At 51.4% G+C, this 26,776-nt stretch overlaps 1 protein-coding gene and 1 pseudogene across 2 annotated transcripts in view; one reads left to right on the top strand and one right to left on the bottom strand.

Moving 5' to 3' along the window:
- The window catches only part of CTNNBIP1 (catenin beta interacting protein 1), a 30,775-nt gene extending 5,731 nt beyond the window's left edge, over positions 1-25,044 (top strand). For both annotated transcript variants that reach the window (XM_012473637.3, XM_012473638.3), the window contains 3 exons: positions 713-832; positions 1,539-1,629; positions 22,509-25,044. In XM_012473637.3, coding sequence (XP_012329060.1) covers positions 713-832; positions 1,539-1,629; positions 22,509-22,567 — 270 coding nt within the window. In that variant the 3' untranslated portion in view covers positions 22,568-25,044. The remainder of the gene's footprint in view (positions 1-712; positions 833-1,538; positions 1,630-22,508) is intronic.
- LOC110567631 (large ribosomal subunit protein eL22-like) lies at positions 14,268-14,653 on the bottom strand (annotated as a pseudogene).
- Positions 25,045-26,776: the final 1,732 nt, after the last annotated feature.

Below are 26,776 nucleotides of genomic sequence, written 5' to 3'. Positions count from 1 at the left end.
TGGGGACTTTCTGTAGGTTAGGTCCCTGCTGCATGTGGACACGGCTGCTGGCCTTCCCAGCAGCCTGCAGGAGCCACCCTCTGCCAGGTGGGGTGGGTTTGTGAAGGTTGAGGTAGCACGCCCTGCAGCCCTGGGTCAGTGTCTTTCCATTGAGCCCAGCTCAGGAGCCATAGCCCTGGCCTCTTAAACTTGTCATGGGCTTTTGCTGAGGGAGCTGTCTCAGTGTTTGGGGGCTGGGCACTGATTTCATGGTTTCTTGAGCCAAAGGCCCCAACCAGCTACCTCTGATCCCATCAGTTTTTTGCCCCACGTGGAGGTTGCTTTTTTTGAAAACCTGGGACATATGGGGCTTCATGCACCATATGTCCTGTGGCTTGTAGTAGGAGCCTTGCTCTGGGATGGCTGGCAGGTAGAAACAACCAGCAGTCTGGGTCATCTCAGTCTCCCTGGACCCAACAGCTCCATTCACAGAGGCAGCAGGCAGGCTGGTTCCTGCAGCGCCCGCTGGAGAACAGAGCTGCTCAGCCCAGCTGGCTGGGACCGGTGTGGGTGAGGGAGGAACCCAGCACCTCGCCACCTGCCCCATGCTCCCAGAAGGGAGACTGCGGGTGGAAAGGGGCTCCTGGGAGGAGTGAGGGTCACTAGCAGTGTCAGTGTCCCAGTATGTCACATCCTGATCTCTTCCTCTTCCATGCTGCTACCTTTTCTGCAGGAGTCCCCAGAGCCGGGCAGGGGGATGAACCGCGAGGGAGCTCCCGGGAAGAGTCCGGAGGAGATGTACATTCAGCAGAAGGTCCGAGTGCTGCTCATGCTGCGGAAGATGGGCTCAAACGTGAGTGCCTGCGAGGTGTCAGGCAGTGGCCCCCAGGGAGGGGCCCTGCTGGGCTATTGGAGGGCGGAGCCACTGCAGCTGCCTCCTGCGGAGCCACGGACTGAGCAGGGGCCCCCGGGCCTGTGGCTTGGCTCTAGGGCCGCTTCTGTCCCCCAGGCACAGACCCCAGCACGTTGAGTTCTGGGGGCCCTGCTGGGTAGTCTGCCCACCCCTGTGCCAGGTTGGGACCAGGTGTGTGAGGGTCTCAAGGCCCTGATCTTCCTTTTCTCCCCCTCCCAACCCTGAAAGTCTTCTCTCCCAGGGGGCATCTGAGGGACAGCCTGGCAGAACAGGCGCTGAGGAGGCAGCAGGCATGCGGGTGCAGGGATATTTCTCAAAAAGAGCAGAGGGACATGGAATTACCCCTCAGCCTTCTGGCCAGGGCCTGTGTCTTCCACTGGCCCTGTACTAGACCAGACCCTAATCTCAGATTCAGTCTGAGTGGCAAGGCCTGTGGACCCCTGGACCAAGTTTAAGGAGGATGGGAGGGCGGTGTCCTGGCTCTGAAAGCAAAGGGGTCAAATCTCAGGAACAGAGGCCCGAGAAGCAAAGGAGGAGGCACCACCCAAGGACCAAGCAGGCCTAGGCAGTGCCTCTGGGGTACAGGTGCTTTTTAGGGAACAGGTGCATGCTGCTTGCCCCTCACGATGGCTCTCTCACCCTGCAGCTGACAGCCAGCGAGGAGGAGTTCCTGCGAACCTATGCGGGGGTGGTCAACAGCCAGCTCAGCCAGCTGCCTCCGCACTCCATCGACCAGGGTGAGTCAGCGGTAGAGGGGCTGGGGCAGTGGCACAAGTCCCAGGGTCACCAACTTATGGTTCCTTTAGAAAGCACTCCAGCCCTCTTTGATGGGTGATCCATGAGACCCAGGGCCCACTAGGAGGGGCTGCAGCTCCCTCCACCTGCAGAGCTGAGCCAGGGAGCCTCTGGAGCCTCCCACCTGACCCATTTCCTTCCCCAGGTGAGAGCCAAGGACTCTACAAGGCAAATGGCAGGATCCCTTTCTTAGGCCTGAAAGAGGCAGGAAATGGAGGTGTCTGGGGGCCCTCGTAACTGCAGAGACTGATTATCACATTTCTTTAACCTTTGGCCTGACCTCTACCCACGCAGCATCCTGTCCAGGAGAGAGAAGCTGCCCTTGTGTGCTAGGACACTGCCATCACTGTTGTTCTGGGCACAGACCACATTATGGCTGGTACGGTGCTGGCTGTGGCTAGAAGGAATGCCCCAAACGCCTGATGTCTCCATGCGCCTGAGGGAGTTGTATCTTTTTTGAGTGACCTCAACCAATCAGCATGGTAACAGGCAGATTTGAGTGTTTGTTGTGTAGCAGGCACTGTGCTTAGTGCTTGATATATATCACTTCATGCTATTGTAGGTAGCTACTATTTGTATTAATACTTCCACTTAACAAGCAAGGAAACTGGGATTTGGAAGCAGTAAGTTACTTGGTCATGCAGCCAGGTGGTTACTGGGGAGTCCTGGGATGCACACCTGAGACTGAGGAGCTCTTTGCTGTCTGCCATCTTGCCCATAACCCACATGGCTACTGGACAGCTCCACGTCCCTTGGCCGCTTAGCAAGGTTCTCCTTCTCTGGAAGGCTTATCATGACACTGAGGCCCAGTGTTCTGACCAGCATCTCCATAGAGTCCTTTCCTTTTATTCTGTTTTTATTTTTTTTAATTTTAAAATTTTTCTTTTTTTGCTTACCTATTCACCTAATACACTTAATATTCTGTTTATGCTTTGTTGGAATGATTGGCCATGAAATATTGTAACCTGTGACATGTCCAGATGCAAGCAGGCTCCCGGAAGCAGAGTGCTGATGGCTGCGTTTGCTGTGTTTGAGGCTGGCATGTGGGGCCTGACATAGATCACCAGCCAGCCCTTGTTCTCTGGATGTCTCAGGGCTCTGCCCTGGCACAGGATCCGGTTCCCAAGTGCTGATGCTGGGTGTGACCTGGCTAGTGCACCCAACTCAGCAGAAACCTTCCAGGATGTGGCAGTGGCTCAGGCAGCTCCCTGGGACAGCAGCTCACCATGCACAGCCTGCCTGGGTGCGTCTGCCCAGGTGTGCCTCCTGGATCATGCAGCAGCCTGTTTTGCTTGGCGTCAGCTCCCGCCCCGTCCTGGGATCTCTTGGGTGAGGTCTCTTCTCTTCCAAGGCTAATCTGGGTTTCTAGCATGGCACCCTTTACCCTGGCTTCTGACTCATGTCAACCTGAAACCTTCAGGTTGAAGAAAGGGGAGTCCCCTTTCTTCCCACTTAGTCTTGGTCACTGAGTTAACCTGAATTTGAGCTGGGATGGTAAGAAAGCCTCCGGTTGAAGACTCTTGGGAAAAAATCAAAATAAGAGACTTCAAAATGTAGGACCGCATGTCAGTATAAAAAGCAGCAACAGGCCAGGTGTGGTGGCTCACACCTGTAATTCCAGCACTTTAGGAGGCCGAGGTGGGTGGATCATCTGAGGTCAGGAATTTGAGACCAGCTTGGCCAACATGACGAAACCCTGTCTCTACTAAAAATACAAAAATTAGCCAGGCATGGTGGTATGCACCTGTAATCCCAGGTACTCGGGAGGCTGAGGCAGGAGAATCACTTGAACCTGGGAGGTGGAAGCTGTAGTGAGCTGAGATTGCACCTCTGCACTCCAGCCTGGGCAACATAGCAAGACTCCATCTCAGAAAAAACAAAAAACAAAAACCAGCAACAACACATATACACACAAGTTGTATATGTGCATAGAAAAAAAGCTGGTGGCTGAGTGCAGCAGCTCACGCCTGTAATCCCAGCACTTTGAGAGGCCATGGCAAGAGGATCACTTGAGCCCAGGAGCTCAAGACCAGCCTGGGCAACATAGGGAGACCCTGTCTCTACAAAAAATACAAAAATTAGCTGGCTGTGGTGACACGTATCTGTAATCCTAGCTACTAGGGAGGCTGAGGTGGGAGGATTGCTTGAGCCCAGGAGGTCAAGGCTGTAGTGAGCCATGATCGCACCATTGCACCCCAGCCTAGGCAACAGAGGGAGACCCTGTATCATAAATTTAAAAAAAGAAAAAAAAAAAGACAAGTTGGTGGAATATATACCAGGCTGTCAAAAAATTTTGTTAGGGCGTGCTGGGCACGGTGGCTCACCCCTGTAATCCCAGCACTTTGGGAGGCTAAGGTGGGCAGATCACCTAAGGCCCGGAGTTCGAGACCAGCCTGGCCAACATGGCGAAACCCCATCTCTACTAAAAATACAAAAATCAGCCTGGCGTGGTGGTGGGTGCCTGTAGTTCCCGCTACTTGAGAGACTAAGACAGTAGAATTGTTTAAACCCAGGAGGTAGAGGTTTCAGTAAGCCAAGATCGTGCCGCTGCACTCCAGCTTGGGAGACAGAGTGAGACTCTATCTCCAAAAAATAAAATAAAATTTGTTAGGGGGTAGGACTATATACGGAACTTTCACTTTCCAAGTCACACATTCTTTTAAAACTAATATTTTAACATTGTACATTCATTTCTTTGTCATAGGGAAAGTTAAAAAAATATATTTTTAGAAGAACTCTTTATTTGCCTAGCTGAACCCACAGTTGAGAATAAAAATGAGCTCTGCCAAGTTGCTGAGGAAGATCACTGACCCCACTTAGCTGTTGACCTTGCCCTGAAACTGCTGAGCAGTAGGAGCAAGCTATCGGCTGTGCCCAACTGTGTAGGCCGTGGAGTCCGGGTCCTCCTTGGTGGGTGGCATACACAGTTACTTCTTTCTCTGGGAAGGAGGCTCCTGGAGCTGAAGCTGGAGCCAGGGAGGACCCTGGGAAATCATTGGGGAATAGGTAGCAGGAGTCATTCCCTGCTGCTGGGGCACCCTACGGACTGCCCCTGCCTTCGTAAAGACACCTCTGACCTGACTGCTGAGGCCTGAGCTGTACAGGAGAGCTGAGCTGCAGAAGGCTCTGAGAATTCTGTGGACTGGGAGTAGAGAGGGGAGGGGCCAGCCATGTGAGCTTCACAAGCATACTTATTTTCCTTGTGAGCCTAAGGACACCACAAACAAACACAACAACAACAACGACAGAACTGCAATCAGCCCAGTCCCCCAGTGAGCTTACCCATGTGAGGGCAAGCCCCTGCATCTCTGCTTGTGCCTTGTGGCCAAATGGATCTCTGTTAAAATCTCACCTGCCCACTTCCTCCATTGGCAGAGTCGATCTCAGCTGATGCTGCAGGGTCCTGCTACCAGAGGCTCAGGCACTGCTCAGGTGGTGGAAGCCCTGGATTATTGTCTTCAGGGAACCTGGGGCAGGTGCAGGAACTTCTGTGATCAACCCCAGGGCCCGGAGCTTGCGGGTAATGGCTTGGTGTGCACTTCCTGCACACTAGGTGGTGCTGTCTCTCAGCAAATGCTTCAAGCTGCTTTAAGTGTTCCCTGAGCCAGAGGAGACTCCAGCTCCCACAGGACTCCCCTAGCAGGGGGTCTGAGGCAGACCCTCCCATAGACAGCACCCGACATTGGTCCTGAGGGTCTGGCTGGGTCTGGTACCTGGGGCACTGCTCCCTTCCTGAGGCCCAGAGACGGGGCCTTGGACATCCCTTTACCCCCCGCTCCAATTCTTTCCTCAGTCACATTTGTCAAATATCTGGGGGGCCAGGCAGGTGCTAGAGGCCCTGGGGTGGGGGCCTCCCCTTAGGGGCTCACTAGGTGGTTCCAGCAGAGGCCCTAGTAGCTCCACCACCACCAGTTCCCAGCCCGCCTGGCCTCTGCTGGGCTGAGACCACCAATGACAGCCTCCTCTACCTCCCTTGCTCTTCATGTCACCCCTCACTGGCTGTTTCCTATTCCCTTTCCCTCAGTCATGCTGGCATCCTCCAGGATCACCCCCTCTCTTCTCTCTGTCCCACATACACTCCTGTGACTTCAACAGAGAGCACAGTCAGCTGACTGTTGACCAACATCACCACAGTCTCCCATGCCCAGCTGACCCGCATTTTCCACCTGTGCTCTGCCCTGACCAAATGCCCACCAAGTACGTAGCACCCAAGGACTCAGCCTTAACTCCTCTCTTCCCCAGGAACCTAGTCGGTTACCGAGTCTGCCCTAAGGCTCCTCAGACCTGCTTTATTCTCTCCCTCTCCTTTTGAGTCCCCTCTTGGACTGGGCCCATACGCACTCTTGTCTCATTGCTGCAGCTTGCTCCTATCTGGCATCTCCTCTTGCCCCCTCAGGTCTACCCTCTACTCCCACAGCTAGAGAGAATTCTGGAGGCGTAGAGTGACATCAGCGAGTCTCAGCTTTTTCTTTTGAGGAGTCTCGCTCTGTCACCCATTCTGGAGTACAGTGGCATGATCTTGGCTCACTGCAACCTCCACCTCCTCAGTTCAAGCGATTCTCCTGCCTTAGCCTCCTGAGTAGCTGAGGTTACAGGCATGTGCCACCACAGCCAGATAATTTTGTATTTTTAGTAGAGATGGGGTTTCACCATGTTGCTCGGGCTGGACTCGAACTCCTGACCTCAGGTGATCCACCTACCTTGGCCTCCCAAAGTACTGGTATTATAGGCATGAGCCACTGAGCTGGGCCTCTACCCAACTTAAAGGCTTCCCGCTGCCTTGAGGACAAAATCCAGCCCCCTCAGCTTGGTGAGCAAGACCTGAGTTCACTCCATAAAGGGCCATAGTGAATGGCCGTGTTCACACCTTTCTGCTTTACCTCGTTCTCCTGCCCCCTGAAGCCTGGGCCAGGCCCTCCTGTCACATGTGTGTGCACCTCGGCTGTGCTACTCCCATGCTGTCTCCTAATCCATCTATTGACCAGACTCTGAGCTCCTTGAGCTTGTAACTGTGGCTTCTGTCTTCTTATTTGCAGGGATGGGACCCACTAAGCCCCTAGTCCTGCTTGGACAAATGAATGAGCTGGGTTCGGGCTAAGCAGACCTAGCAGCCAGGAGGACTTGGCTTTGAACCAGAGGAAGTTAGTTCTTCTCAGGAAGGTCACCCTGCTGGGAAGGAGCAGCTGCAGGAATGGGGAGGGCCGGAGGTTCCCGAAGCAGGCCCTGTGCGGTGCTGAGTCCAGGCCTCTCATGGCCAGTGCTGCTCCCTCCAACCTGTAGTGATTGTTTTTCCAAGTCATAGAATTGTGCATAGGGAAAAGAGAGAGCAGAAAAGTTTAAAGGATTGACCCGTACTGTGTGGCTGTAATCACTCTTAGCCTCTGTTAAGTTTCCTGTCATCCTTTTAGAAACATGCGTACGTACATCTGTAGCACAGGCTGGGACCATAGCATTTTAATATCCATTTTTAGCTTATGATAATTTTACTGTGCTCTTAAATAATTTCCAATAAAACATTTTATTTATTTTTAATTTTTTTTTTGAGACAGTCTTTCTCTATTGCCCAGGCTGGAGTGCAGCAACATGATCTTGGCTCACTGCAACCTCCATCTCCCAGATTCAGGCAATTCTCCTGCCTCATCCTACCAAGTAGCTGGGATTACAGGCTCTTGCCACCATGCACAGCTAATTTTTGTATTTTTAGTAGAGATGGGGTTTCACCATGTTGGCCACACTGGTTTCGAACTCCTGACCTCAAGTGATCTGCCTGCTTCGGCCTCCCAAAGTACTGGGATTACCGGTGTGAGCCACCGTGCCCAGGCCAGCCATATGCTTTTTTAAGCAGGACAGTGTTTACTTGAGGAACAGGTATGATTTGGGCAGTTAGCTATATCAGAAGGGGTCAAAAGAAATGGGGAGCACTTTCTGCTGCCTTTTTACCCTGGGCCCTCCATCTATGAGTGCCTTCTAATGTGCTGGTTCCCTGAGAGCTCCGGGTCTCTTACTGCCTCAGCGCTGCACTGGGGTGGTGGCCAGCAAGTACAGTTCCAGGCCCCCAGCAGCGCTTTGCAAAGGCAACCCATGGCCAGTCACCCGCAGAACTGTCATCCTCCCACAGTGCCTCAGAATAGGCCCTTGTTGGGGTGTCACAGGGCTGAGAGGGACCCTGCCTAGACATGACTCATTTTGTCAAAGCTCCTTGTTTTTTCTCTCCCTGGGGGCCTCCCGGGCCCATGCCCTGTTCTGCTGCTGCCCTTCTTGCCTCTGGGAGCTGTGTGCTGGCACGGGGACTTCCAGGCCTGTTCCAACCTCCACCTGATCACACTCTTTCTCCAAGAGACTTTCCAGGGAAGGTTTCCCCAGCTGAGGCCAGCCAGGCTTTCCCCTTTGGAAGCTGAGGTTGCTGGTTCAGGGTCTGCTGCCAGTGAGCCTAAAATAGGTCAGTTGGCCTGAGGGTACACTGGAAACCTTGTAAAAATATCTGTGGTCACAGGTAGATCAGCCGAAACCAGGCTGTGAGGAAACGGCCTCTCCTTTCATAGCATGGCACGAAGGAGGCAGCTCTCCGCTCACCAATCCCCTTGACCCTCTAAGTGGCCCTGCCCTGTTGTATCGGTGGTGGCATGATCTTCTCCATGGTACAGCTCAGTGTGGAAAGTTCTTCCTGGAATCCCCCCCAACAGCCTTCCAACCTCTGTTCTTTCACTTCCTTCAGGAGGCCCCCTCTGACCCCTTCCAGAGTCAGCACATGCCCTGGAGCTCCATGCCAATCTTACCACCTTACATCAGGAGCCCCTTGGGGCCATGGTCTGTGCTGTGTTCACTGTCACACATGAGTCTCCCGCCTGCCTCTGCTGCAGTGTAGGTGCCTGCTGGATGGATGCAGGGACTGTGCCTTCCGGGGCCGAGCTGCTCCAGCGGTTCCTCCCTGTGGGCAGCCGGCTGGGCCCCTCCTTTGCACCTCATGGTGCTGTGTGGATGATCTGCTGGGGTTTCTGGATTCCCTCTCTCCCCGTGTGGGGCTTAGAGGCTTCTCCCAGAGGCTCCAGGCGATGACAGACTCTGCACTGAAATTACAGTCAGGCCCAGGGAGAATTCTAGTCTATGGGATGGGAAGCTAATCTTTTTTAACTTTAATCAACACTTACATGAGAATTACCTGTAACCTAATAACAAAATTGAACCAGAAATCACCTATATATTGAATCAAAAAGAAATCAGCCAGGAGGATTTGTTGTATAAGTTGTGTCACTGAAAAGGGGGAAAAAATCCCAAGAAAAGCAAGGAATGTGCTGAAGTTCAGGGTTAGCTGCTTACTCAGCATCTGGCTCCGGCTCCAGGAAGGGTCGCTTTGACCCCATCACCCAGTGTCATGGGTTTTGTTCTTTAAAACTGAGAACAGATGCCCAAATGGCCTCAGAGAAGTCCTTGTACAACTCTACACTTACCCCTCAAACCCCAGTAAGAGGTGGGCCCTGTCACAGAGAGGGGCATTGAGGGCTGTTCAGTCCAATGGCTGGACGGTTCCGCTCACATCAGCCCACAGTTGCTGTATGTGCCACCACACAGCACTGCCTGTGAGCGCCTGGACCAGCAGAGCAGATTGGCATGTGAACTAACGCAGAAAGAGCTTTGGGCTGAGGGAGGGGAGACCACCTAGGAAGCCACAGAGAAGAGGTGCTGTTTGCACGGGGCCTTAGAGCATGCATGGCGGCGTACATGTAGAGAAACTGGCGGGAAGGATACTACACAATTCCCTTCCAGAATGCTGCCCAGCAAGGGACCATAGCTTGGGGTCAGGGGGAGGTCAGGGGACAGTCTGCAGCATTAAGTTCTCAGAGCATGGGCTATATATTTGCACACCTCAGTCACTGAGGGTACTTGCTAAAATGTAGACTCCAGGGCCCTGCCATGGCCCCAGAATGCCTGCTAGATGAGCCTGGGAATCATCATTTTAAGCAAGCTCCCAGGGTGATTCAATTCTGATCCCCACTAAAATTTGAGAATATGCCAGGATGGGCCAGGCATGGTGGTGCGTGTCTGTAATCCCAACACTTTGGGCAGGAGATCACTTAAGTCCAGGAGTTTGAGACCAGCCTGAGCAACGTAGTGAAGCCCCATCTCTATTGAATGTGTATATATAAAAGAAAACGAAGAAAAAAGAGTATGTCAGGGTTTTAGGCGAAGACCTGGTCATCTCCGTCCCTTCTTGGCAGTCAAAACTCCCTGGTCTATGAGAGCCTATGTTTTGAGGAACCAAGGAATTTGAATAAAGGGAATGAGTATCTCACCTGGGAAAACATACCACAAAGGTAGTGTATGTGTGTCAGGCTCAGCAGGAATGGGAGGGTGGGAACATGGCAAGATGGATTTGGAGGAGCACATTTGGGATTAGAACAGAGCAGAGATGATAGAGCCCCCAGGTGCGACCCTGCAGGATGTCGTTTATGATGCTTTATGCTGTGGATGTTATCCTGTGGCCAGTTAGATCAGGGATAGATTCATCACATTTTGCAGATGAGTAAACTGAGGCTAGATGTGCAAGGACTTCCCCCTGGGAAACACAACTAGTCAGAGTCAGACCCAGGCTGTGTATCAGCTGCAGGGTCTTGGTACTGGGGTACCACAAGGGGCCCCAAACCTGGGAGGGCCTTCAGCTGCCTCCTGAGCTCTCGTGGGCTGGTCCAGGAGGCCCGGTGTCTCTGCTGGGAGCTGGCCCAACGGCTTGGGGCACATCCACACAGCACTGGCTGCTGCAGCGCCACCACCCAGCAGCCTCCCGTGCCCATGGTGGTTGTCAGTCTGGAGCCCAGGAGGTGCCCCTGAGCCTGATGCTGCTTTGGCTGCTAAGACCTTTGTGGATCGGTGGCCACCATCCCCATAGCAACCTGGGTTTCCTGCTGTCTCTGGGTAAAAGCCATCCCCTGGGGACTTGGGGACATCGGAGCTGAGATGTATAGAACACCTGGCTTAGGGCTGTTGAAAACAGCACATGCCACCAGGAGGTCTTGGTTTGTCCAGGAGGAGGCCTAGTCCAGGGTGGTACCTGAATTTTGTCTCCTTCAGAAATGCTTCCCTTTGGAGGAACGTCTGGGTCCTATTTTTCCAGGTAGCCTTTCCCTAAAGCTGGTAGTTAAGCCACTTCAGTTTTGGATAGCCAGGTAGCAGATGCTAGTTGGTATTAATAGCAAGATTAATGAGTTCATGGGAAGAGGAAAAGGTACCTCAACCAAAAACCATATGGTCAAAGAAAGGGATGAGACACAGAGTGGGTGTTGTCCTAGACGCTTGGGAGCATGTGGTTGTATTCCCTCTCCAGCCTGGTCTGCCATGTGTGTTGAGGATGGGCCCTGGGCTTGCCAGGTGGCATTCCCTGGACATTTGGGAAGCACTTAGCCAAAGTTAGCTCCCTGTGCTGATGGTGACTTATAAAGGAAATTCCCCCAGCAGCCATGGGAATTTGCAGACCCTGACGATCTCAGGTTACATTTCCGAGTTTTCGGGACCCACTTTTTTATCCTCCTTAGGAAGGTGTAAGGCTTCTGAGGAGTTCAGGAGGCTGCCAGGTACCTGACCGCAGAATGTCTGACACTGTCCTGGGAAGATCTGGCCAGTAAGGAAGTGGGGTGGTGAGGGTTTCAGTGGTCTTGCAGGATGGTATGGCAGAAGTTCCCTGTCCCCAGGGCACATGGTTGTGGGGAGCTGGGCCTGGAAGAATCTTGGTTCTTTATTTTTTTTTGAGAGATGGAGTCTTACTCTGTTGCCCAGGCCAGAGTACAGTGGTGTGATCTCGGCTCACTGCAACCTCCACCTCCTGGGTTCAAGCGATTCTCCTGCCTCAGCTTCCCAAGTGGCTGGGACTACAGGCGTGCGCCACCATGCCCAGCTAATTTTTGTATTTTTGTTTTAGTAGAGACAGGGTTTTACCATGTTGGCCAGGCTGGTCTCGAACTCCTGACCTCAGGTGATCCGCCCGCCTTGTCGTCCCAAAGTGCTGGGATTACAGGCATGAGCCACCACGCCCAGCCTAGAATCCTGGTTCTGTATTGGGTGATGCAGGAGTGTCCATCTGTGACTGAAGTCCCCCTTTTCTCCAGTGAAATTGTACAGGGCTGTGCCCTGTCTGGTCTGCGGAGCCTGCAGGGCCTACAGCCTTTGGGAGTTTAGCCAAGCTTTTTGTATCCTCATCAACTTTGGAGGAAGGACTTGTACTCAGGTCTGTTTTCTTTCTCCCTGGCCACCTCTGAGGACCTGTGCTGAGTTGGACTTTGCAGGATCCTGGATCTGGAGAAGTTCTCAGGGATAGGAGGTCAGCTTGTCCCTCCCACACCCAGGTGCTTTGGTGAAATGAAGGCAGGATCAAGCCCTCATCTTGGCTGTGAAAGCAGACCCCATCATATTAGATAATCCAGGGAGGCAGCCTGGAGGGGGGAGCAGGGTCCACTGATCAGGGTCGCAGGCCTTTGTATGCTACATTTTACTCATGTGGCCTGGGACTGGCCTATTTCCAAGTTTGCACATTGGCAGCTAGTGCAGCACTAGGCTCCGCCAGGATCTCCCCAGCCAGGTCTGTGAAATGCCCTTGCTCTGTGGATTGGCTTTGGGGCTCTAGCATCTCCATGTTTCTCTTTTCTGTTCTTTTTCATCCACTATTGCTGACCCAGCTATAATCCTGCAGGGCCAATAGGAGCCTGCCCTGACAGTTCAGGAAATGCATCGAGCTGCCCAGTGTATTCAGGAAAGGACCTTTGAAAGACTTCAGCTTAAGAGTCTCAAATAGCAAGAGTGATTCTCAGCAGACTTTGGGAGTTGTCAGAGTCTCCAGGAGGCTTTCTTCAAAAGTCTGAGTGAGCCAGTTCAGGCCTAGGGTGAGTGTTGGCGAGAGTGGAGCTGGGCTTCCAGCTTGCTGGTGGGAGTTCATCCTGAGCTCCTATTGTCTGCTTCCCGCCCCCGGCTAGGGGCCAGCTTCCCTTTTCTAAGCTCCTGCATATTTGTCATTTTTTTCTCCCCAGTCATTTGACTGGGCTTCATAAAAGGGGCAAAGCTGGCATTGGCATGGGATGGGAGGGCCTGCTGGATGCCCTGCCCTGGTTCAGAAAGCTGCACCCTTGCCAGTGCCTTGTCCCTGGTTTCCAGGGCAGGTGAGCCAGGGGACTAGTGAGGTGTCTGGCAGTAGGCAGGGGTAGGGAGCCGGGCTTAGGGGAAATAGGAAGTGGGGACCAGGTTGGGGCAGGGGGCGGGGGCAGGGGCAGGGGCAGGGGCAGGGGCCAGGGCTCTTCCCACATTGGCACTCTGGGTTCCATGTTGAAATGTCTCCAAGGTGTCCCTGGGCTGCTTTGGTGTTGTTTTTAAACCCTGGTTCTTAATTCCATTTTGATGGAACTCAGATGCCAGGAGGTCAGATGAGCCTTAGTGCTCTGGGTGACTGGAGAGGTCCGTGGTTTCCTTTCTCCTAGGGTGAAGTCATGGGCTTTGGAGTCTGGATCTGGGTCCTCCTTCTGCCTCTGATTCACTGAGTTGCTTTGTCCCTCTGAGTTTCAGCTTCTTCATCTATAAAGATTCATCCTGTGTCCCAGGTACCTGCCCAGATGCTGTGATTATGTCAGTGATCAAAACAAAGTTCCTGATCACATGGGATGTACATTGCAGTGGGAAAAGGAAGGTCAGATCAATATAGAGTTCTGTGGGTAACACTGAGGGTGCTGAAGACCTCATTCACCTGAGGGATTGAGACACAAGGGCCATTTTAGAAGTTGTGTCCAGGGAGGGCCTCCATGAAGTGCAAAAACCATGAGATAAACTTGGAGAAGCGCATCGAGGCAATGGAAGCAGCAGGTGCAAAGGCCCTGGGGTGCAAGGACTTGTGCTTGAAGGACAGCCGGGGCCCACATAGGTGGCACAGTGAGTGGTGAGAGGTGTGTTGTAAAGGGAGGTGAAGAAGCAGTCAGAGACCAGTGTGTGTGGGTCCTGCAGGCCACAGTGAGGAGTTGGGCGTTGGCCTTGAGTATGATGAGCAGTCTTGCAGTAGGAGTTTCTGGAGGGTTTTGAGCAAAGGCATGGCAGGAGCTGACTTAAGTTTCTAACAACTTCCCTGTGGTTCTTATGTTGGAGAAAGGACCACCAGGGGCCAGTGAGGGGAGGTCAAGGCAAGTGAGGATTCAGGAGTCTACCCCACACCAGGGTGGTGGTGGCAAAAGTGGTGATGGACTCAGTGTCTGTCTTACAAGTAGAGTCAATGGGATTTGCTGATGCATCATGTGTGGAGTATATGTGTGACAGAGGAATTGGGAAGACCCCAGGACTTCTGACCTGAGCAACAGGAGGATGGAGGTGCCGTCAGGTGAGATGGGAAAGACTGTGGAGCAGGCTTGGCAGCTGCACTACCTGACATTCCCACCAGCAACGGATGGGGGTTCCAGTGCTCCACAACCTGGCCAACGCACGTTCTCTGTCCTTTGTATTCTAGTAGATGTGAAATGCTTTATCATTTTGGTTTTGTGGTTTTGTTGTTGTTGTTGTTTTTGTTTTGGTTCCCAAGTTTTATTCAAGAACACATACAAAATATTCCAGATAAATGAAATTAATCTTTGTCTTCCTCCTCTTATTCGTCCTGGTTAATCTGGAAGTAATGTAATTCGTAACTCTCTTTGCTGTTAGCAACTACGCGCAACCAGTCACGTAGATGATTCTTCAAATATTTTTTGGTGAGATATTTCAAATACCTTTTGGAGAAAGGCACCTCCGATGTCACGGTTATCTTGCTCTTGCTCCTTTCGATGATCACCACCCCTCCACCAAGGTTCCCAGCTTTTCCGTTCAGTTTGATCCTTTCTTGCAAAAACTGCTCAAAATTGGCAGCATCCATGATTCCATCTTCTACAGGGTGGGTGCAATCAAGACTGAACTTCGGAACCTGCTTCTTTTTTTTTTGCCCCTCTTCACTACAAGCTTTTTCACAGGAGCCATGGCAGCAGCGGAGGCAGAAAGGGAGGTGAGCGAACTACGCAGATGCAAAGAGTGTTGTTGTTGTTTTGAGACAGAGTCTCAAAAAAAAAAAAAAAAGAGACAGAGTCTTGCTCTGTCACCAAGGCTGGAGTGCAGTGGCGTAGTCTCGGCTCACTGCAACCTCTGCCTCCCGGGTTCAACTGATTTTCCTGCCTCAGCCTCCTCAGTAGCTGGGACTACAGGAGTGCACCACCATACCTGACTACTTGTATTTTTAGTAGAGATGGGGTTTCACCGTGTTGGGTAGGCTGGTCTCAAACTCTTCACCTCAGGTGATCTACCCACCTTAGCCTCCGAAAGCCCAAAGTGCAGGGATTACAGGCATGAGCCACTGTGCCTGGCTTTTTTTTTTTTTTTTTTGACGGAGTGTCACTGTGTCACCAGGCTGGAGTGCAGTGGCTTGATCTTGGCTCACTGTGACCTCCGCCTCCCAGGTTCAAGTGATTCTTCTGTCTCAGCCACCCAAGTAGCTGAGACTACAGCCATGTGCCATGATGCCCAGCTAATTTTTCTATTTTTAGTAGAGACGGAGTTTCAGCATGCTGGCCAGGATGGTCTCAATCTCTTGACCTCATGATCCACCCATCTTGGCCTCTGAAAGTGCTGGTGTTACAGGAGTGAGCCACCTCGCCCGGCCTTTTTGTTTGTTTTTGAGATGGAGTCTTGCTCTGTCGCCCAGGATGGAATTGGAGTATAGTGGCTTGATCTCAGCTCACTGCAACCCCCGCTTCCTGGGTTCAAGCAGTTCTGTGTCCGCCTCCCGAGTACCTGGAATTACAGGGCACATGCCACCATGCCCAGCTAATTTTTGTATTGTTAGTTGAGACGGAGTTTCATGATGTTGGCCAAGCTGGTCTCGAACTCCTGACCTCAGGTGATTCACCCACTTCGGCCTCACAAGTGCTGGGATTACAGGCATGAGCTACCGCACCCAGCCTTGTTTTTTTGTTTTGTACTCCACTCTGATGCCTAGATTGGAGTACAGTGATGCGATCTTGGTTCACTGCAACCTTCACCTTCTGGGTTCAAGCAATTCTCCTGCCTCAGCCTCCCGAGTAGCTGGGACTACAGGAGTACTCCACCACAACCAGCTAATTTTTATATTTTTAGTAGAGATGGGGTTTTGCCATGTTGGCCAAGCTGGTCTCGAACTCCTGGCCTCAGGTAATCTGTCTATCTCAGCCTCCCAAAGGGCTGGGATTACAGGTGTGAGTCACCGTGCCTGGCCTCGTTGTGGTTTTGATTTGCATTTCCATGATGACAGATGATGTCGAGTATCTTTTCATGTGCTTATTGGGCATCTGTATATCTTCTTTGGAGAAATGTCTGTTCAAGTTCTTTGCCCATTTTTAAAAATTTGGTTTTTCAACATTTTATTACTGAGTTTTAGGAGTTCTTAATGGACTGGTCATGGTGGCTCACGCCTATAACCCCAGTACTTTGGGAGGCTGAGGTGAGTGGATCACCTGAGGTCAGGAGTTTGAGACCATTCTGGCCAACATGGTGAAACCCCGTCTCTACTAAAAATACAAAAATCAGTGGTAGTGGCCTCCCGTAATCCCAGGTACTCTGGAGGCTGAGGCAGGAGAATCGTTGAACCTGGGAGGCGGAGGTTGCGGTGAGCTGAGATCGCGCCACTGCACTCCAGCCTGGGCAACAGAGGGAGACTCCCCATCTCAAAAAAAAAAAAAAAGGAATCATTTCCTAACCCAAGGTCATGAAAATTTGTTTCTATATTTTCTTTTGAGATTTTTATAACTTTATCTCTTGTATTTAGATCATTTATCCATTTCAAGTTAATTTTTGTAAATGCTGCAAGGTTGGCATCCAGTTTCTTCCTGTGCATGTGAATATACAGTTGTCTCCACACTCATTTGTTCAGTTCTTCCCCACTTAATTGTCTTGGCATCCTTGTCAAAAATCAACTGGCCAGCGGGAGCAGGGGCTCAAACCTGTAATCCCAGTATTTTGGGAGGCGGAGGCAGGTGGATCACCTGAGGTCAGGAGTTCAAGACCAGGCTGGCCAACATGGTGAAACCCCATCTCTACAAAAAATATATTAAAAAAGAAAAAAATTAGCTGGGTGTAGTGGCACGTCCCTGTAATCCCAGCTACTTGGCAGGCTGAGGCAGGAGAATTGCTTGAACATGGGAGGTAGAGGTTGCAGTGAGCCAAGATTGCACCATTGCACTCCAGCCTAGATGATGGAGACTTTGTCTCAAAAAAAAAAATAAAATAACTGTCCATAGTTGGAAGGTTTATTTCTGAACTCTCATTTCTGTTCTACTGATCTATATGTCTGTCCTTATGCCGGTACCGCCCAGTCTTGTTTACTTTGCCTTTGTAGTAAGTTTTGAAATCGGGAAGTGTGAGTCCAACTTTGTTCTTCTTTTTCAAGGTGGTATTGGGTATTCTGGGTCCCTTGCCTTTCCATATGAATGTTTGAATCAACTTGTCAATTTCTACAAAAAAAGGCAATTTTTACAAACTCCCCAAGAAAGGGATTTTGATAGGGATCATGTGTTGAATTTTGTTCAGTAATGTTTTGTGCTGTTCAAAGCACAAAATTTGCACTTTGTTAAATTTGTTACTGTTTTATTATTATTAATGCAATTATAAATGGAATCATTTTCTTAGTTTTACTTTCAGATTATTCATTGCTAATGTATAAAAATACAATTGATTTTTGTATATTGACTTTGTATCCTGTACCTTTAACTTGTTTATGAGTCCTAATAGTTTTTCCATGGGCCAGGTACAGTGGCTTATGCCTATAATCCCAGCACTTTGGGAGGCCAATGTGGGCAGATCACTTAAGCTCAGGAACTCAAGACCAGCCTGGGCAACATGGCAAAACCCCATCTCTACAATAAATACAAAAATTAGCCGGATGTGGTGGCATGTGCCTATAGTCTTAGCCACTCAGGAGGTTGAGGTGGGAGGATTGCTTGAGCCTGGAAGGGGAGGTTGCAGTGAGCCAAGATTGTGCCACTGCACTCCAGCCTGGGTGACAGAGTGAGACCCTGTAAAAAAATAAAAAAGTTTTTTAGTGGATTCCTTATGATTTTCTACATACAAGTTTGTGTCATCTACAAATAGAGATAGTTTTACTTCTTCCTTTCCAATCTGGATGACTTTTCTTTTTCTTGCTTAACTACTCTGGAATGAACCTTCAAGACAATACTGAATAAAAAAGTAGACATCCTTTTCTTTTTTTTTTGAGATAGAGTCTTACTCAGCCACCCAGTAGCTGGGATTACAGGCACCCACCATCATGCTCAGCTATTTTTTGTATTTTAGTAGAGACGGGGTTTCACCACATTGGCCAGGCTGGTCTTGAACTCTTGACCTCAGGTGATCTGCCCGCCTCGGCCTCCCAAAATGCTGGGATTACAGGCATGAGCCACCGAGCCCGGCTGACATCCTTTTCTTATTCATAATCTTGGTAGGGAGAGCTTTCACTACTAAATATGATAAGAGCTGTGGGATTTTCATAGATGGCCTTTATCAGATTGAAGATGTTCTCTTCTATTCTAGTTCATTGAGTGGTTTTATTATGTTGAATTTTGTCAGCTGCTTTTCCTGTATGGTTTTTGTCCTTTATTCTGTTGACTTTTACAAGTCATTGATTTTCAGATGTTAAATTAACCTTGCATTCCTAGGATAAATCTCACCTGGTCAGGGTATAGAATCCTTTTTACATGTTGTTGTATTCAGTTTGCTAGTATTTTGGGGGGCGTGTTTGCATCTATATTCAAAGGAGATACTCATCTGTAGTTATCTTTTCTCATTATACTGTCATCCGGTTTTGGCTATCCTTATCTTTTTTTTTTTTTTGAGACGGAGTTACGCTCTTGTTACCCAGGCTGGAGTGCAATGGCGCGATCTCGGCTCACTGCAACCTCCGCCTCCTGGGTTCAGGCAATTCTCCTGCCTCAGCCTCCTGAGTAGCTGGGATTACAGGCACCACGCCCAGCTAATTTTTTGTATTTTTAGTAGAGACGGGGTTTCACCATGTTGACCAGGATGGTCTCGATCTCTTGACCTCGTGATCCACCCGCCTCGGCCTCCCAAAGTGCTGGGATTACAGGCGTGAGCCACCGCGCCCGGCCCTGGCTATCCTTATCTTTTAATGTGTTAGAGTTTGGAACAGGAGAAACAGATTAACCTCTCCCCTCCTTTGCTCACCTACATCTGGTGGGAAGGGACAAATAGAAACTCTCAGCTCAAGTTCAGACAGTGTTGGCATAGGTGCCAAGGGGGAAGACAGAGCCTCATCTGTAAAACAGGATAGGAAACCCAGCTGGCAGCCTGGAGGCAGTAGGCTGGCCTGCTGCCTTCTTTGCAGTGCATCCAGGACAGCGAGAGTACCTGAGGGAGCTGCCATATGCTGGCTTTCAGAGGAGAGACCGCAGGACTCAACCTCTGAGGTCCCTCCTAGCTCCAAAACTCCCGCTCTGAGGGATTGAATCAAGATCACAATGTAATAGCTCACCCTCCCTATTCAGTAACTGGCCCAAATTTCATAGAGAAGAGGAAAAGGGGAACCAGTTTCCTTGGCTAGAGGCCTGTCAGGTTCATGGCCAGACCTCACTGAAAAACAAATACCTGGCCGGGCGCAGTGGCTCATGCCTGTAATCCCAGCACTTTGGGAGGCCGAGGTGGGTGGATCACGAAGTCAAGAGATCGAGACCATCCTGGTCAACATGGTGAAACCCCGTCTCTACTAAAAATACAAAAAATTAGCTGGGCATGGTGGCGCGTGCTTGTAATCCCAGCTACTCAGGAAGCTGAGGCAGGAGAATTGCCTGAACCCAAGAGGCAGAGGTTGCAGTGAGCCAAGATCGCGCCATTGCACTCCAGCCTGGGTAACAAGAGCGAAACTCCGTCTCAAAAAAAAAAAGAAAAAGAAAAACAAATACCTGGCCAACTAGTGAAAGGACAGGTCAGAGAATGCTCTGGAAGAACTGACAGCCTGCCTTCTTTTTGGTCCCAAAGAAAAGCAGATCCTTGTGGTAAGGCCTGGAAAACATTCTTAAGGAACAGAAGAGAGCACAGACAGGCCGCAGCTCCACAGGCCTTTTGCTTTCTGCAGGGCTCCAGCAGCACAGTGGGAGGAGGCTCTATAAATGCCACCAGGGAAGCGGGTGGCAGCTGGCAGTGTGGGAAGGGTAGGGCTCTTGCAAATCCTTTGCTTCAAGTGTCTTGTTAAATAGCCATCAGAGTCCCTGTGTGACCTGGAGAAGGTTACTTCCTTCCCACCCTCAGAGCACAGGACAGGCACATACACTTGACAGGCTGTGGAGTCAGGAGTCCTGGTCCTCAGGTTTGGGCTCCTCCAAGGAACCAATGGCCCATTTCCCACTGTAGATGCACCATTCCCTCCTGGGGCAGCCAGTGCTATTTTTGTGCCTGCAGCTCACTACAGAGGCCCAAGGTCCCTGAGCGAAAGCCCACAAGGCAGGCAGGGAGAGGAGCGAGTGGGTTGCCACCATCACTGCCACTAAGGTATCTTCTGCTGACAACTCCCCTTTCACAGCCTCCTGCCAGCCCCCTTCTGATTAGCGAGTGAGCTGGGCAAGCAGCACTCAGGAAAATCGGCATCTGTTAGGTAACCAGCTCAGCTGCCATGCAGGGGATGATGTAATCTTGGATTCTGTGGTTGCTAGGAAAATTCTGCCTGCAGTGATATTGCGTGGTACTAGGGCTCAGGCGAGAACAGAATGTTCCCAAGAAGACAGGGGAAGGATTCTTAGGGCTTCCCAAGCAAGGGAGCCCCATCCCAGGAAGCCGGATGACTCGCGCCCCTTTCTAGATGCTTATTTCCCTTCTGAGGAATGGAGGTAGTGCTGGTAAATCCAGAACCCCATGAAATCGGGCTGGCGGTGGGAGGTGACTAGGCTCATTCCCTTAGCAGCACCTGGATGCTCTAGTGCCAAGTGGAAGGCGTGTCTTGTGCATTGCATCCTTGTAGTTGGGCCCTCTGTCTCTGGCCCTCCCTATGGCTGGGTGCATCCACCCTCTCTTGGTAGAGCAGTTGGAAGGAGGTCAGCATGTGCCTACTGAGGGGGAGACCCCCTGTGGTGTGAGCAGCCAGCTCACACTGCCGACTCCATTTCACATGCCAGGAGCCTTGCTTCGCACCCCCCACACTGGCCAACCCTCAGGTGGCCTTTCGTGTCTCTGCTGTTCCGATCCACCCCCTCACGGAGAAAATGCCTGCAGTAGCACAGACAAGCTGTTAGAAAGACCACAGGCAGCCAGACTAGTACTGTTTGGGACAAAGTGAAGAACTGCCCTTTTACAAAGGAGGTAAGAGCAGCAGGACAGGGTTAGGGAGTCAGGGTGGGGCCCTGCAGGTCACCTCCTGCCCCCCAGGGGCCTGCTAGCCATGTCAGCCCCTTCCTCCCCAGGCAGCTGTGGGTGTGGGCGGCAAGTTGGCATTTCCAGCTTTTCCCTCCTTCCCACTGCCTATCCTGGTCACTCGTCAGAGCCTGTCCTCTGGAAAACAAGACAAAGGAAGTGATTTCACAAGTGCCTAGGCCAGAATCTCAAATTCAGGATTAAGAAAAAGAAGGATTGCCAGGCGCGGTGGCACGTACCTGTAGTCCCAGCTACTTGGGAGGCTGAGGTGGGAGGATTGCTTGAGTCCAGGAGTTCTGGGCTGTAGCACACTATGTCGATCGGGTATCTGCACTAAGTTTGGCATCAATATGGTGACCTCCTGAGAGCAGGGGACGACCAGGTTGCCTAAGGAGGGGTGAATCGGAGCAGGTCAAAACTCCCCTGCTGATCTGTAGTGAGATCATGCCTATGAATAGCCACTGCACTCCAACCTGGGCAACATAGCAAAACCCCTTCTCTGGAAAAAAAATATACATACATACATATATATATGTATATATATATGTATTTTTTTTTTCCAGAGAAAAAGGATTGTGGGCATATCTGTTTCAGTCAGAGCCCAGGGGACAGCAGGCTGGACATGGGCCAGGCCATGCTCCATGGAAGAGGTGTTGGGTTTGGGTGAAGGAGAAGCTGCTGCAAAAAGGAATGGCTTTTCAAACCACAGTGAGCCAGACCCTCCAAAGGCATCAAGACGTGAGTCCTGAAAAGAAAGATGGAGGTTCCCAGCCGAGTGCGGTGGCTCACACCTGTAATCCCAGCACTTTGGAAGGCCAAGGCAGGCCGATCACCTGAGGTTGGGAGTTTGAGACCAGCCTGACCAACATGGTCTCATCTCAACTAAAAATACAGAAATTAGCCAGACATGGTGGTGCGTGCCTGTAAATCCCAGATACTCAGGAGGCTGAGGTAGGAGAATCGCTTGAACCTGGGAGGCAGAGGTTGCAGTGAGCCGAGATCGAGCCGTTGCACTCCAGCCTGGGCAACAAGAGTGAAACTCCGTCTCAAAAAAAAAAGAAAGAAAGAAAGAAAGAGGGAGGTTCCCCAAGGGCCGTCCCTGCCCTGGCTTTGGTAACTCTGGAGTAAGGGATGTGAGCAGAGCTGAGCCCTGCTCCAGGTCACCTGGGGCCTTGTCATGGCTCAGCTGTCAGCTATGTAGCCTTGAACAAGCCTCTGAACCTCACCCTGGTAGTCCTGCCTTGCAGCCCTGCAGTGGGGTTGCAGGCCTTGTCCCCAGCCAGGCTGCAGGGAAGACCAGAGGGGAGGAAGACTTCAGACTTCCTCAGAAGCACTTTGTCCACAGAAAGTGCCACGACCCTCGTGGGCAGGGGCTCCAGCTTGGCCACAGCCTCCTTGCTTGTCCTGCCAATGCTGGAAGTCGCATCAGCGATCCTTGTTCCCTTATCTGCAGGTGCAGAGGACGTGGTGATGGCGTTTTCCAGGTCGGAGACAGAAGACCGGAGGCAGTAGCTGCAAAGCCCTTGGAACACCCTGGATGCTGTTGAGGGCCAAGAGATTTGTGTGGCTCCTGGGCTAGCTGAGTGGCCGCAGACTCCCTTGCCCTACCTCTCCCTTCCCCTACCCAACCCTGCCCTGCCCCACCCCGCCTCACAGCTACTCAGTGGGGCTGGCATCAAGGGAGACACCAGTGGTGCATTTATGATTGGCTTAAAGGGTTGGACTTGTGATTGGCTGCAGGAAGAAAACCTTTTTATTTTTAAATCTTGACCAACAGAAATCTTTTATTTTTATTTCTGACTCTTATTTTAAAAAAAATTTGCGCCTCGGTATCTGGCTTCCCTGGAAGCTCTCCGAGCTTTGGTGCTTTAGTTAGGTCATTTTTTAGAAATGTGAAGAGGTCTGATTGGCTGCTTAAACTGGAAGGGACTGTGATTGGCTGGTTAATGGGGAACCGGTTTTTTTCTTTGATTGGCTGCAGGTGTTCTGCTGATAGCAACAGCTTCCCTATCTTGAATGGAGAAAACAGGGTTTGGGACATTAGTCGTTATATTTGACTTGAAAAAAAAGAAACCAAGTGCGCTTTGCAATATTTATTACACAAAGAACTTGCTGCTGCCTTCACATTTGGGGTTTGTGTTTGAGTTCGATTGGCTTTCGGTGTGTGTGTTTGGTTTCCCATTGGTTCACCCGTGAGTGACTCCTGTTGCCATGGATTCACCCCCATCTGCTGCTGGCTCTGGGCCTGAGGGTCCACCTGGAGAGTACATTTACTTCAATGAGTGCACCTGCCTCTACCAGCAAGGGGACCCCTAGGACCCCTAGAACCCTGCTTAGGGTCCACAGCTGGAAAGCTGGGCCCCCAAGGAGCTTTGTGCCGTCTTGAACGAGCAGCCCAGGGCCTAGAGGTAAACGTTAGGTGGGATTTATGTGCATTGCCTGCATGAGCTGGCAAGCCGCCACCGTCTCTTGGTGAGAAAGGGATTGCCGAGGCACCATCCAGGCCCCCAGCTGGGCTGGGCCCAGCAGACACACGCTGCCCAGCTCTGTCCTCTTGGCCAGCCTTCTGTGTACCCATTTCCTGAGGCCTCATTTTGGGGGTCCTCTTGGAAGGGGAAGAGCTGTTCCCAGTGTGAGACCCCAAAAGACTCAGGAGGTCATCTAGCAGAGGTCTCTGCTTGGGAGCCCAGAACCCACATAAAAGCCCCAGCTTGGCTCACAAGGCCCAGGAGACTTCCAGCTCCAAACACCAACCCTGACCTACCCCAGCCGGGCTCCCACCTGTCTGCTGTCAGCGCAGTGGGTCCTGCCAGCACTGGAGTTCTTTCAGCCGAGGCCTGTTCCTTCCACCATCCACTGCCTTCGGAAGGATCGCTCTCCATGGAAGGGACAGTGTCGTTTGTTTATGAAGTGCCACTGGGATGGCTGGCTGGGCCTTCACCAAGCAAGTCCCTTCAGACTGGCCCTTCAGCCAAACTCAAGCCCAGAATTGCAGTTCAGAATGGCAGTCCTGGAGGTGGGGTGGGGGTGCAGGTCTAGTGTTCCTGCAGGAACCCTGTCTTCCCACCTGCCACCCCTCCCCAGGAGGGAAGTGGACCTCCTATCTCCCTGGAGTACTCGCACGTATGGGATCTGGGGAGAGGGGCTGGAGAAAGATGCAGTCCTCAGGAAGGGGCCTCTACCCTTCCCCTACACTGGTAGATGGCTGAGGCCCCTAGGTGCCCAGAGCCAGGGGGACCATCTCAGAGCCAAATCTTTCTGTTTTTCAGGGCTTGGGGCTCAGGCCACAGGGGCTCCTGAGTATCATGAAGTGCACAGGAGCCAAATGACCAAGCCCTGGAGAGCCCCATGGTCGGTGGGTGGTTCACAGTGTGCTCTGGCACCATCAGCCTGTTCCAGAAGGAGGATTCGAGCATCAGGCTATGACCTTGTGTCCTCCTGTGCACTCACCCCTAGCCCTGGTTAGCTGACAGCCTCTGATCCCCAGGGAACAAGGACAGTGGGGAACACAGCTGCAGCTGAGAGCATCTTCTCAGGAGGGTAGTGCATGTGTGTGTGTGCTGTGTGAGCAAGCACACACCCATGTGCACACTCATATACATACACGCACACACACGTATTCTCCCAGCTCAGTGGCCTGGAGGTCTGGCTGAGCTCCTGGGGAAAGGTGAGTTACTTCGTCTCCCTCCTCCAGGTCATAGTGCCTGGAATCAGGTGTCGAGGCCATGTTGCTGGCTGCCCCCTCTTTGTACCTGTAGCTCCTGTAAAGGGCCTGCACCTGGTGGATACCTGGTTGACTGTGTGGTCTCGGCCCCAGCCTGTCCTTGTCATGATCACAGGCCTTGCTCTTGTAACAATGACGACCCCGGCCTGTCTCATCTTGTGAAGAGGAAAAGTCAAAGTGTTGCTGTGGCTTCATATTTCAACTAAAAATATATCTGTTGGAGAAAGAAATTAACAATAAAGAATTTTCATAGGTTGGCGTGTGAGCTGAGCTGGTTTCTCCCTTGGAATCAGGCGCTCTGACTGATTTCCCCACACCATGTGGGCTCTGTTGCTGTGGGGCCCCTCCCCAGGGAGGCGCAGCCAGGAAGGTCAACTTCGATAAGTGTCTGTGACCTGAAGTGAGCTCTGGGTTTGGAAGAATTTCTAGACCTACCCAGCCCAGCTCAAGGGTCCTTAGGAAGGTGGAACCTCCTTTTTGACCTGGAGATTCTAAACATCATTCCAGATTCAACTGAGATCAGTAAACTTGAGGCAGCTTCATCCTTCCACACCTACAAAAAGAAATAAGCACTCCATAAGGGCGTGGAGACCCCGCCATCATAGGCACCCCAACATCCTGATGTGACAGCACTGGTCATACGATGCTTGTTACAGACACCCAAACAGAATATCTGTCCCACCATCCCAGAAGTGGAAAATTTATTGGTTTTCAGCTGTATGTACAAGTTTGGAAGCTGAAATCATTTCTGCTTCAAGAATTTTTGCTTTGGAAGCATTTTCTAGAAATTTGCATTTCCACCCTTCATAATCCCATTTTGGGTCTTTTTTCTTTCTTTTTTTTTTTTCTGTTTACATAGTCTCACTGCTTCTATTTCCTTTTCAAAGAATTTCACTGGGTCCTAGAGGCTATGGAGTTTACAGAATATGAGCACAATGGCACAGCCAACATCACTAAACCTTTGTGTTGGGGGAGATACTGGGTCTTTTAGCAGCCCATGCAGTAGGCAGATGTGAAGCCCCTCTGAAACATTTCTGAAAAGACCTTGTCCAGGCTTTGCTTTAATACTTTTTTTTTTTTTTTAAATAGACGGGGTTTCACCATGTTGGTCAGGCTGGTCTTGAACTCCCGACCTCAGGTGATCCGCCTGCCTTGGCCTCCAAAGTGCTTGGGTTACAGGCGTGAGCCACCGTGCCCGGCCTGCTTGAATACTCTCTAGAGTTGGGGAGCTCACTACCTCACAAGTTAGTCCAGGCCACGTTCATGTAACCTATGCTTATCCTTACATTGTTGATCTGCCTTTTTCTGTAACTTCTTGTCCAGAAAGGAGTTTGTAGTCATTGAGAGAAAAACAAATAAAGGTCACTGTGTTAGCCAGAAGTTACATAGAGACACATCCAAGGACCTGTGGTAGGTAAGTTATGTGCAGAACCCACCCCCTGCCCAGTGCTCTGAGCGACACTGTCAGCCTTGTGGTTAATCAGCTCTTCTGAGCTCAGCCACTGCACAGATCGAGGGACTGACCAACTGGCCCTGGTCCCACCTGCCCAGCCCCCAGCAGAGAGCTTGGAAACCAGAGCCAAGCAGGATCGTCCTCCCGGCGCTGTCTAACCTGTCTAAGCTGCCTAAGCTGTCATGGGAAGTAGGCCACGTAAATGAGTCAGGGACACTTCAGCAGGCAAAGGAAAAACACTGGGGATAGCCCTGGGTCTTTCAGGGACCCTCAGCCCACAGAGCAGGCAACCTCCTGGGTCATCCTCCCAGGTACGGGCTGGGGTAAAGACCCAACAGGCAGCACTGGGACTGCTGCGCCAGAGACAGCTGGGAGCCAGGCTGAGCCTGCCGGGAGGGAGGCAGAGCGCCTGGCCTCTTGGTGTTTCCCAGGTCTCGGGGGCGGGTGGTTGAGAATGAATGAAGCGCTTTTTCTCCCCATGGCTGCAGGTGAATATCAGCACTGAGAATCCAGCCTGGCCCCAGCCTTTGAAGAGGTCTTTTGT

This window comes from Aotus nancymaae, unplaced genomic scaffold (genome assembly GCF_030222135.1).
Source record: "Aotus nancymaae isolate 86718 unplaced genomic scaffold, 86718_ANA_hifiasm-v0.15.2.pri h1tg000053l, whole genome shotgun sequence".
NCBI classification, from domain to species: domain Eukaryota; kingdom Metazoa; phylum Chordata; class Mammalia; order Primates; family Aotidae; genus Aotus; species Aotus nancymaae.
This window is presented reverse-complemented; position numbering and strand designations above follow the sequence as displayed.